This window comes from Haematobia irritans, chromosome 5 (genome assembly GCF_050003625.1).
Source record: "Haematobia irritans isolate KBUSLIRL chromosome 5, ASM5000362v1, whole genome shotgun sequence".
Classification (NCBI taxonomy): domain Eukaryota; kingdom Metazoa; phylum Arthropoda; class Insecta; order Diptera; family Muscidae; genus Haematobia; species Haematobia irritans.
Genome location: NC_134401.1, coordinates 158,772,472 through 158,785,908, shown reverse-complemented (window position 1 = coordinate 158,785,908; position 13,437 = coordinate 158,772,472). Strand labels below are relative to the sequence as shown.

The following is a 13,437-nucleotide window of genomic DNA, read 5'->3' as shown; positions in this document are numbered from 1 at the left end:
AACTTTTGGGGGTCCCATTTCATTTAGGTTTTGGGGTTAATTTTCAGGGGGCCCATATTCATAACGTCGGCAGATATCGGCCCATAAATGAATAAATGTAAAAACTTGTTCTTTGAAAAACCTTTCTGAACATTAAAAAAATACATTAAAATTTTAAACATTTAATTTCTTTGTGACATCCTTTGTTGAGTAATTTTTGGGGGGTTATAGTTCATTTATGTTTTGGGACTAATTTTGAGGGGGAGCCTTAGCGCCAATCAATAATATTTTATTTTATTTTCATCAATAATATTTTATTTATAGTGATCGATAATGATACGTCCGTAAAATTGTTTCTTTGAAAAGCCTTTGTGAACTTTCAAAGAATGCATTAAAATTACAAAAAAAAAAACAAGTATATACGGCCGTAAGTACGGCCAGGCCGAATCTTATGAACCCTCAACTATGGATTGCATAGAAACTTCTACGAAAGACTGTCATCCACAATCGAATTACTTTGGTTGTGGTATATTAAAACTTCTTAACATCGTTTTCTAAATTGTCAGTTAGTCCAAAAAAGGTATGTGTACGGAAGTCTACAAATAATTACGAATCGATATGGACTTTTGCACGGTACGTAGAAAGCCAGAATTGAAATATGGGGGTCGCTTATATGGGGGCTATATATAATTATGAACTTGATATGGACCAATTTTTGTGTGATTGGGGATCGATTTATATATAACTATAGACCGATATGGACCTAGTTAGGCATGGTTGTTAACGGCCATATACTAGCACAATGAACCAAATTTCAACTGACTCGGATGAAATTTGCTCCTCCAAGAGGCTCTAAAACCAAATCTCGGGATCGGTTTATATGGGGGCTATATATGATTATGGACTGATATGGACCACTTTTGGCATGGCTGTTAAATATCATATACTACCACCACGTACCAAATTTCAACCAGATCGGATGAATTTTGCTTCTCCAAAAGGCACCGGAGGTCAAATCTGGGGATCGGTTTATATGGGGGCTATATATAATTATGGACTGATATGGACCAATTCCTGCATGGTGTTGGATACCATATACTATCGTCACGTACCAAATTTCAACCAAATCGGATGAATTTTGCTCTTCCAAAGGACTCCGGAGGTCAAATCTAGTGATGGGTTTATATGGGGGCTATATATAATTACGGACCGATTTCGACCAATTTATGCATGGGTGTTTCAGGACATATATTAACACCGTGGACCAAATTTCAACTGAATCAGATGAATTTTAGTCTTCCAATAGGCTCCGGAGGTCAAATCTGGTGATCGGTTTATATGGGGGCTATATATAATTATGGACAGATTTCGAACAATTTTTGCATGGGTGTTTGAGGCCATATATTAACACCATGTACCAAATTTAAGCCGAATAGGATGAAATATGCTTCTCTTAGAGGCTCCGCAAGCCAAATCGGGGGATCGGTTTATATGGGCGCTATATATTATTATGGACCGATTTCGAACAATTTTTGCATGGGTGTTTGAGGACATATATTAACACCATGTACCAAATTTTTACTGAATCAGATGAATTTTAGTCCTCCAATAGGCTACGGAGGTCAAATCTGTGGATCGGTTTATATGGGGCTATATATAATTATGGACCGATATGGACCATGTTTTGCATGGTCATTAGAGACCACATACTAACGCCATTTACCAAACTTCAGCAGGATCGGATGAAATTTGCTTCTCTTAGAGGCTCCGCAAGCCAAATCGGGGGATCGGTTTATATGGGGGCTATATATAATTATGGACCGATTTCGAACAATTTTTGTATGGGTGTTTGAGGACATATATTAACACCATGTACCAAATTTTTACTGAATCAGATGAATTTTAGTCTTCCAATAGGCTACGGAGGTCAAATCTGGTGATCGGTTTATATGGGGGCTATATATAATTATGGACAGACTTCGACCAATTTTTGCATGGGTGTTTGAGGCCATATATTAACACCATGTACCAAATTTAAGCCGGATAGGATTAAATTTGCTTCTCTTAGAGGCTCTGCAAGCCAAATCGGGGGATCGAATTTTATGGGGGCTATATATAATTATGGACCGATGTGGACCAATTTTTGCATGGTAGTTAGAGATCATAAGCTGACACCGTGTACCAAATTTCAGCCGGATCGGATGAAATTTGCTTCTCTTAGAGGCTTCGCAAGCCAAATCGGGGGATCGGTTTATATGGGGGCTATATATAATTATGGACCGGACAATTTTTGCATGGTAGTTAGGGATCATATGCTGACACAATGTACCAAATTTCAGCTGGATCGGATGAAATTTGCTTCTCTTAGAGTCCCCGCAAGCCAAATTTGGGGGTCAGTTTATATGGGGGCTATACGTAAAAGTGGACCGATATGGCCCATTTGCAATACCATCCGACCTACATAAATAACAATTACTTGTGCCAAGTTGCAAGTCGATAACTTGTTTCGTTGGGAAGTTAGCGTGATTTCAACAGACGGATGGACGGACGGACATGCTCAGATCGACTCAGAATTTCACCACGACCCAGAATATATATACTTTATGGGGTCTTAGAGCAATATTTCGATGTGTTACAAACGGAGTGACAAAGTTAATATACCCCCATCCTATGGTGGAGGGTATAAAAATAATTTTTTGAGTGTATTTTGGTATAATTTCTTTGTTTCACCTCCTTTGTTGAGCAATTTTTCGAAAAAAAAATATCAATTTCATTGAGAACCTCTTTTCACCATACGACAACCCTATACACAATCAGCATCAATGAAGAGATTTCTAGAGTACCAAAGGGCCAGAGCACACGCAACTCTTTTAAAACAGTGGACCATTTTTGTGCGTACGTTTTAGCTCTCACTCTAGTCACCGGGCATTGTAATTTTTTTTGTTTGTGGTGAATATGAAGTGGGGTCTAGCAATGCTGTCGTTTAAATTGAAAGCAATTGTGATAAATTGAGTACATGTATCTCTGTTTTCATTTTGCACGTGTGTGTGGATATGCGAAGTGTGCGTTTCCAGCTATATGGTTAATGTTGAATGTGGTTCTAGTAGTGGTGGAGGGGGTGGGGTGGTGGCTATGTGTATAACACCCACAACACTTACTTCAATTTACTCACGTTGTTATCAAGGCTAGTGACCTTTTAAAATATACGTACTTACTCATTTGTTCACTTGTACACTCTCTCACTCGCTCTTTATTTATCTCTCTCTCTCGGATTTTGCCAGTTCTCTGCACATCTTGTATGTGTGGTGTGATGTATGGGACTTGGTTCAAAAGCTGTAAGATAAAAACAACAAAAACATTCCTGAAGTGCATTGCAGCAATAGATAAGTGTGTAAGAGTTTTTATATTCAATGAGCACGGGTGTGTGTGCGTGTGTGTGTATGTATGTGAGTAGATCCTTATTTTCAATAGAGGGAGTTTAGTGATGTGGGGGAGAGCTAAAAAGTTCCTTTGCATACCCGGCTAAAGTTTTTCCTTGTTCTTGTTATTTTTGTTGGTTACGTTATCAGTTTTTTTTCGTAGTAGTAGATACACGTGCTAAATGTACAACAAGCATACATTTAAGTCTCCACCACACCTCCCGATCCCCATCCACATCTAATGCAAAAAAAAAAAAAAAAATATGCGTATATCTTGCCCCTGTTGCTGGCTTTTTGTTTATGGATGAGCCCTTTCTTATATCAACAAAACAACTTTTCAAATATTTTTACAGGATAATTTATTAAGAGCATTTTACTTTTCAAATGCATTTTCCCAATAAAAACGAAAATGCATTGGACTAACTGACTGGTGGCCTAGTGTATTTGCATGAAAATACCCAGGATTGAAGGGTGGTAAAGTCAATGATATCTATTGAATGAATGATTTTTTTTCGAGCATACTTTTGGGAGCCAACAAAAATAGTCGTTAGGGTTTTGTGGTTATTGAAGTTCATCGAAGTGAAATTATAGTTCTGGGGATATTTGTTTGCGTTTTTGTTGTTGTTTTGTTTTTGAGTAAAAGAGTTATTTCAACAATCATTGAAGTGAAAGGAATAAATAAAAATTTTCAAATCTATTTATTTATAAAAGTAAATATCTATTTGTGAGTTGGTATATGTGGCCATACTATTTAAATGTTTGAAATTTAAAAAAAAGTTTTGGGGTAACGTAAATGATGTGGCTGGCAGTAGCAGTGTGGGAAAATTTCCCAGATACAATTAGAGATATTGATCATGTGGTAAATCCTTTGAAAAAAAAAGGCATTCAAAAACCATTTGACGATTTCCTAAAGTACTTGGGACATGAAATTTAAACTCAGATGAAAAAGAAAAGTAAACTTTTGCAAGGGAAAAATTAAATATCTTGTGCGAAAATTGTAATAAACTGTACTGCCTTCATAGAGATTTTCACAAGGCATATAAAAGAATATCAGAAAATATTATATTCTGATATTCTTTTTAACTGCCATATAAGAAATTACTCATTATCATAAAATCAAAAAAAATAAATGAAACTAAAATTATAGGCCCCGACAGAAAAAAAAATTTTGTCTTCTATCACGAAATTAATTGCTGCAATTAATTTTTAATTGAATTGTCTTCAATCTCAGAAATTATAGTATAAATCAACAAGGCCAATTAAAAAAATAATTGTTCCAATTAAAAAAAAAATTAATTGGTACAATTAATTGTTGTCATCGATTTTTAGTTTAATTAAAAATTTTATTAAACCAATTAAATATTTAATAATTTTTTTTTTGCAAATTCAATTAGAATTTTAATTGGAAAAATGTTGGTGCAATTTTTTTCTGTGTTTGGGTGCAGTAGTTGATTCTTATTATTTTTAAAATTGTACGAAAACTTTCTTTGGCTTAATTTTACATTGAACTCAATTTTATGCCCAAGTTTAGTTCAGAAAAAATGTCTAACATATTTTGGCACAAGACAAATGGTAGCTTTATGCAAATAGGGCCTAGGAAAATAAACGCCAAAACTAAAATGAAACAGGTCCCAAACGGGCGGTATTCATATTCATAGCGCCCTACGAAAATTAGCTTCAAAATTTTCACTAAGCCCACAAAAATTATATGAAAAACAACAACACAAAATTTTTATGTTTTAGAGTAGCGGTATGAAAATGGGCCCCAGTAAAATGAAACCCCTGTAAGTGATAGAAAAATTATGAAGTTTAAAAAAAGGAATATATGTTATGGCGCGATATGAAAATGGGCCCCAAGAAAATGCGCCCAACACCCCAATTGAAACAGGGCCACACATGTAGGGCGACCCTTCATAGTGAATATGAGCCCCATGAAAAGAGCCCCAACAAGATATAACTTAGGCATAAAAATCCACCCTAAAATAATATTAGTGCTCATTCTCTATTGATTTAATAGATCTTGGGAAAATGAAACCTAACTGATTGTAAAAATATGAAGTTTTAAGAAAAAATTAATATGCGTTATGGGGCGATATGAAAATGGATTCAAGGAAAATGAGCCCCAAAATACAAATGAAGCAGAGGCCCAAATGTGAGGCGACGATTCACAATGAATATGAGCTCTATGAAAATGAGCCCACAACAAGATATAACTGAAGCATGCAAATCGAACCCAAACTAAATTTAGGGCTCATTTTCTATTTATTTAAAAGGCTGTGGGAAAAACGAAACCGAAACTGATAAAAAAACGCGTGAAGTTAAACAAGTATATACGGCCGTAAATTCGGTCAGGCCGAATCGTATGTACACGCCACCATGGATTGCGTAGAGACTTCTTCTAAACATTGCCATCCACAATCGAATTACTTGAGTAGCGGTAACGCTTGTCGATGGTAAGGTATCTTAAAACCTCCTAACACCGTCTTCTAAATTGTAAGTAAGTCCATACGTGGTATATATTAAATTAAAAAAGACCGATTAAATAGGTATATAATTCAGTTTGGCAAAATTTTTTTATAGAAATAAAATTTTGACAAAATTTTCTATAGAAATGAAATTTTAACAAAATTTTCTATAGAAAAAAATTTTTTGACAAAATTTCCAATAGAAATAAAATTTTGACAAAATTTTCTATAGAAATAATATTTTGGTAGATTATTTTTGGCTCGAGTGACAACCATGATTATGAACCGATATGGACCAATTTTTGGCTATGTAACTATAGACCGATATGGACCAATATTGGTATGGTTGTTAGCGGCCATATACTAACACCATGTTCCAAATTTCAAACGGATCGGATTGAATTTGCTTCTCTTAAAGGCTCCGCAAGCCAAATTTGGGGATCGGTTTATATGGGGTCTATATATAATTATGGACCGTTATGTACCAATTTTTGCATCGTAGTTAGAGACCATATACTAACACCGCGTACCAAATTTCAACCGGATCGAATGAACTTTGCTCCTTCAAGAAGCTCCGGATGTCAAATCTGGGGATCGGTTTATATGGGGTCTATATATAATTATGAACCGATGTGGACCAATTTTGGTATGGTTGTTAGCGGCCATATACTAACACCATGTTCCAAATTTCAACCGGATCGGATAAAATTTGCTTCTCTTAGAGGCTCCGCAAGCCAAATCTGGGGATCGGTTTATATGGGGTCTATATATAATTATGGACCGATGTGGACCAATTTTGCACGGTTATTATAGATCATATACCAAAATCATGTACCATATTTCAGCCGGATCGGATGAAATTTGCTTCTCTTAGAGGCCTCGCAAGCCAAATCTGGGGATCGGCTTATATGGGCGCTATATATAATTATGGACCGATGTGGACCAATTTTGGCATAGTTATTAGAGACCATATACCAACACCATGTTCCAAATTTCAACCGTATCCAATGAATTTTGCTCCTCCTGGAGGCTCCGGAGGTCATATCTGGGGATCGGTTTATATGGGGGCTATATATAATTATGGACCGATGTGGACCAATTTTTGCATGGCTATTGGAGACCATATACCAAAACCTTGTACCAAACTTCAGCCTGATCGGATGAAATTTGCTTCTTTTTGAGGCTCCGCAAGCCAAATCTGGGGATCGGTTTATATGGGGGCTATATATAATTATGGACCGATGTGGACCAATTATTTCATGGTTGTTAGAAACCATATACTAACAACATGTACTAAATTTTAGCCGGTTCGGATGAAATTTACTTCTCTTAGAGGCTCCGCAAGCCAAATCTGGGGATCGGTTTATATGGGGGCTATATATAATTATGGACCGATGTGGACCAATTTTTGCATGGTTGTTAGAGACCATATACGAACACCATGTACTAAAGTTTAGCCGGTTCGGATGAAATTTGCTTCTCTTAGAGGCTCCGCAAGCCAAATCAGGGGATCGGTTTATATGGGGGCTATATATAATTATGGACAGATGTGGACCAATTTTTGCATGGTTGTTCATCCAGATCGGATTACATATGCTTCTCTAAGAGGCTCCGCAAGCCTAATCTGGGGGTCAGTTTATACGTAAAAGTGAACCGATATGGCCCATTTGCAATAAAAACTACTTTTGCTAAGTTTCAAGTCGATTGCTTGTTTCGGTCGGAAGTTAGCGTGATTTCAACAGACGGACGGACGGATGGACATGCTTAGATCGGCTCAGAATATCACCACGACCCAGAATATATATATTTTATGGGGACTTAGAGCAATATTTCGATGTTTTACAAACGGAATGGCAAAGTTAATATACCCCCCATTCTATGGTGGTGGGTATAATAATATTATTGCTCCCTAAAAGTATGCTTTAGGTTTTGTATTAACAGAACTCTCTCCTATCTCCTATTTAACTTTCCATAGATTACATTCGCAATGGCTTTCAAACTACTTAACACTTGAATAATAATACAAATTTCCTTTACAATATGCTCCCATAATACAAATCTCCTCCACAATATGCTCTCAATTTATATTCACTTAAAACTTTTCCCAAAATGTCTATCGAGGTGCTCGTGCACCAGATAAAATAACAAATTTATTATTTAATTTCCACTAATTGTAAGTTTGTCAATTTTTATTGAATTAAATTTTCCGTATAAACTCTCTTGAGACGGTCGCAGTCGTTGCGTCGTAGTTGGCAGGGGAAGAGACTATCGTTGTCATAGCCAGGCAAAACAAGCTGTTCAGGAGTTAATGAATTTTTCGTATGCTATCGTCTTTTTGGATTTTTCCCTGAATGTTAAGGATGAATGAATAAGAAAGCAATTTTTGTAAAATTTTAAACAACATCCGTTTCAATGAAGAACACAGAGAGAGAGACTGAATATAAAGCATTAAGATGGAGGAGGTGATGATGGTGGAGATGAAGCTCAAGCAGACCAACAAATGAATCAAGAATGGATAGACGGACGGACGGACGGACGGACAAATAAGCAAACAGATGAGTATACTTCATCAACCTAGTTACGACGGGTTGTTTTGTTTTTGTTTTTGTTTTCGTTTTTCTTTTGAGTGACTGGTGTCATCTTAAATACGATTTCATTTTTCCTGAAAGCATCCTTTTTGTTTAAGAGCGAAATAGACCATGGTCTTGGTAAACTAGTGCTAATGTGTGTCTTTTTCTGGTTTATTTTAGTCCTCAAAAAAGTGGGTAAATTTTAAGACTAGGCGATTTGCAAAGCAAGCAGCATTAAAGTCACTTCACGTATTTTGTTTATTTTAGCACGCAACATGATTAATGACCCAATGAATAGACGCGTAATAATGCCCACACCACAACCAATGATGAGAAAGCCAAAGAGGACAACAACGATCTTGAGGCAAAAGGAAGTTTTTGTTTTTCTTGGAAATGTGATAGTTGCCAACGTCGGTAGCTTAATGTGGAGTTTGGTTGGTAATGTTTTTTTTTTTTTTTTTTTTTTTTTTTTTTTTAACAAAAAAGAAATTTCCTTAGTTTTTTTATTAAACAAAATTCTTTCCAAAAATAAAAAACCTTATTTGCTTAAAGAAGAATATCTCTTAGTGGATATTTTTGTCTCTTTATGACTGTCTTTTCATTCCAAGTCCGTCCGTCTGTTATGTTTAGAGTGTCATTTCCTACGCACATTTTCAAAATCCGCTTAAGTTGGTGTAGATTAAAAAAACCAGCTGAGTCTCGTTTATTTTCTTGGGGTTTTTGTGGCTGCTTGCTCCCTGCGTGTGTGAGAGGGGTTGGGGGAGGGAGGTGGTGGCATTATGAAGGAACCTGGCAATGTTGGCAAATTTGTATCACTTAGAATCATTGTCTCTCTGTTATTGTCCTTGCCATTAGATGTGCTATAGTCCTTGGTAAAATGCCACTCTTGTACGATATGGTGTGGTGTTCATTTTGATAAATTTTATTTATTTAAGTATCTTGCTCTCTCACTCTCTGGTGTACTCATGAATTTTAGGTAAATAGATTTAATGTTGTTTTAGGTTACCCATAAAGAATTATGGCAAAGAGAAAAAAATAAAAAAAAACTGGAGCGGTTATGATGACAATTTGGTTACTGTACAAAGTGTTTTGATGGAGAATTTAAAAAAAAAAGTGGCATAATAAGTGGCACAATTTTTTTTATAGAAAATAAATACGAATGGAATGTTTTTTTTTTTAATTTTCTAAAGAAATAAAATTTTGACAAAATTTTTCTATAGAAATAAAATTTTGACAAAATTGGCTTAGAAATAAAATTTTGACAAAATTTTCTGTCACAAAAAAATTTTGAAAAAATTTTCTATAGAAATAAAATTTTGACAAAATTTGCTAAGAAATACAATAAAACTTGGACAAAATTTTCTATAAAAATAAAATTTTGACAAAATGTTCTAACATTTGATTTCTACCGCAAATTTTGTCAAAATTTTATTTCTATCACAAATTCTGTCAAAATTTTATTTCTATCACAAATTTTGTCAAAATTTTTTTTCTATAGAAAATTTTGTAAAAATTTTATTTCTATAGAAAATTTTGTTAAAATTTTAGTTCTATAAAAATTTTTTTCAAATTTTGTCAAAATTTTATTTCTGTAGAAATTTTTGTCAAAATTTTATTTCTATAGAAAATTTTGTCAAAATTTTATTTCTATAGAAAATTTTGTCAAAATTTTAATTCTATAGAAAATTTTGTCAACATTTTTATTTCTATACAAAAATTTGGCAAAATTTTTTTCTATAGAAAATGTTTTCAAAATTTTATTTCTGTAGAAAATTTTGTTAAAATTTTTATTTTTATAGAAAATTTTTTCAAAATTTTATTTCTGTAGAAAATTTTGTTAAAATTTTATTTCTATAGAAAATTTTTTCAAAATTTTATTTCTACAGAAAATTTTGTCAACATTATCTTTCTATAGAAAATTTTGTCAAAATTTTATTTCTATAGAAAATTTTGTCAAAATTTTTATTTCTATAGAAAAGTTTGTCAAATTTTATTTCCAAAGACAATTTTGTCAAAATTTTTTTTCTATCGAAAATTTTGTTTTGTTTCGTTCCACCCTAAGTAACAATACTAAATGTCAATTATAAATCAATCAAAAGTTGATAATTTTTTTCCCTTTGCGTGTTTTCTTTCCCAAGAAAACAATTAAAAAAATATTATAAATTTTTTTTGAAAATGTCTGAGACTGAAGGAGATCTCTGTGTGGTATGCTTAGAGCCGAAAAGATCACCGGTAAAAGTTAATTGTGGTCATTCATTTTGTGGCAAATGTTTGGATCAATATAAATCCTATGATAAACATAAATGGGCCAAAAAGTGTCCAATTTGTAGGAGGGATCTTAAGAGCCAGACAGCATCTGTAAGTTTGAGGAGTTTGTAAAATTGGAAAATATAAATCCCTTCACAATTCAAACATAAAAATGTCTCTTAAAATCCAATATTTGCAAGTTATTCTTGTTTCTTCTCTTCAACGTAGGAAAGTTTGGAAATACAAAATCCGGATACCATACTAGGGCCCTCAGACCAAGATAATGTTATTCTGGAGCAATTACTAACTATTGCTACAGCAGATGAATATCAACAAAATTTGACTGATATGGAAGATGATGATATCTCCGATTTATTTTATACTGATGATGACGATGACGGCAATGTGGATTATTATTATTTTGATGATGATGATGAATCGGAGGTTACTATCGATTATGGAGATAGTTCAATCACGACCCATGAAGCTAGTTGGTCTAGTATTAACTCTCAAAATAGAAGTTCAGCAAATGATTCAGATGACATTATTGTGATAGATTGAATTGTTGTTGGAAGGATTTATATGTTTTTGTTGAAAATTTTTGATTTTTATTTTAAATTTTGATTGTGAGACATTTTTATGTATGATATATTTTTTTGCTTTCGATATTTTCCCATTGACCATACCTAATAGTTAATATTATTTTGGTTTTTATATTTGTTTGGTTTGTTTTTCTTCTAGCCTCACATAATTTGCTTGTCGTTGATGTTAATTCTATTTCTTATTTCTCTTGGATCCATTGTCACAATATACAATTTTATAAGAGCTCCAGAATTTAATCGTTGAAAACAAAAAACGAAAATATTTATTATCATATATTAGCGCATATTTTAATGATTGTTTTTATTTAAATAAAATTTTTATATGATTTTATATACTTATTTTTTTTAAAAGAATTGAAATTGGTGTTTAAATATTTTGTAAAAATTTTCTTAAATTTGATACGAAATTCCGAATAGGAAAAAAGAAATTTTTATTTATTTTTTATTTTATTTTTTTATATAGAAAATATTTTATTATTTTTTAAAGTATCGAATTTAAACATTTTGTAAAAATTTTCTTAAATAGGATATGAAATTCCGAATAGGAAATAGTTAAGATTATTATATTATTTATTTTTTATTTTATTTTCTTATAAAGAAAATATTTTATTTTATTCATTGTTAGGCGGTGGTATCGAAAATGGTTTTGGAAAAATTTTTGATAATTAAATGGGACAAATATAGTGACCATATCCTTAGTAGTTATTATGGTTTCAATGTGGTAATATTTATGTTACAAAGTCATAGGCAAATTTAAAATAACCTCAAAACTCTGTGGGAAGAGAAAATAATAAAAAAAAAACAAAAACAATTCATTACAATCATATATTTAATAGAGTTTTGCCAAAAGGATTTACAGGATTTACATAGTATTTTGTTAGGACTCTCCATAATAAACCAAAAAAAAAAAAAACGCTCCACAGCCCCCTTTACCAAGCCAGAATATACTCTGTATTCACTCTGTTTCCATTTAGAGAATATTCAGTATACGAATGAGGACCATGAGAAGTTAGTAAATATTGCACTTCATCCCCCATAACCATGCAATTGCTGATAGTGAAGTCGAAGGCATAGACAAACAAGAATACAACACCAAAAAAAAAAAACAGCACAATAATAAATAACAGACAAAAATAAACATTTATTGCAAAGTAAATATTTATTTAAAATTAAAATGTGCCAAACAGTCATAATGGGCCATTTAAACTCTACTTCAAGTTTATTTAACTTTAATTTAAATATGTATGTATGTGTGTCTGTGTGTATGTCTACTAGGCTAAAGGGGCGTTTGTTGTTGGAAGTGTGTGTGTGTGTGTCGGTAACGCTCTAACACTTCCACTCACACGCCTATACAAACTCAAGTACTCATACTCTCCACACATTTCGTTGATTCTTTCGTTTATACCGACTCTACTATGTCACCATTTAAAAGTCTTTAAAAATTTGTGTCGTTTAAAGAGTCATCGTTTGTATGTGTGGGGGGTATTTAGTCGGCTCTTGCAATGCGTTAACTTAAGATCGAGTCAAGTGAGTGAGAGAGTGTGTGTAGAAGTGTGTGAGAATTGCTTGGCATATTGTGCGACATACATGAGACTAAATAGAATTTGCCTTTTCCCTACATAAGCTTGTTTTTTCTTTTTGCAGTAGTTACTCTCAATGTATAACAGCCCATTGCAAATACTCATACGCATTGGTGAACACACACATATTCCCTCTCTCCCATATATAGATATTCACCTTACACTAGAGAATGAGTAAACATAAGGCAACTGCTTTTGTTCTATGCTCCCCCTACAACAAATATCACCTAAGAGTATTGTAGATATTATCCTATGTGCGTGTGTATGAGGTGTGAGGGGAGTGTGCATACGAATAGTAACAAGTATATACGGCCGTAAGTTCGGCCAGGCCGAATCTTATGTACCCTCCACCATGGATTGCGTAGGAACTTCTACTAAAGGCTGTCATCCACAATCGAATTACTTGGGTTGCGATAACACTTGCCGATGGCAAGGTATCTTAAAACTTTTTAACACTGTCTTCTAAATTGTAAGTTAGTCCATAAGGGGTATATATTAAACAAAAAAAGGCCGATTAAATACGTATATAATTCAGTTTGACAACATTTTCTATAGAAATAAAATTTTGACAAAAT

General features: G+C 33.4%; 1 protein-coding gene across 1 annotated transcript; it reads left to right on the top strand.

Moving 5' to 3' along the window:
- The first annotated feature begins 10,479 nt into the window (after nucleotides 1-10,479).
- Nucleotides 10,480-11,338, top strand: LOC142240192 (uncharacterized). The gene is made up of 2 exons (XM_075311890.1): nucleotides 10,480-10,791; nucleotides 10,909-11,338. The coding sequence occupies exons 1-2, from the start codon at nucleotides 10,609-10,611 to the stop codon at nucleotides 11,239-11,241; spliced, it is 516 nt and encodes a 171-aa protein (XP_075168005.1). The 5' UTR covers nucleotides 10,480-10,608; the 3' UTR covers nucleotides 11,242-11,338.
- Nucleotides 11,339-13,437: the final 2,099 nt, after the last annotated feature.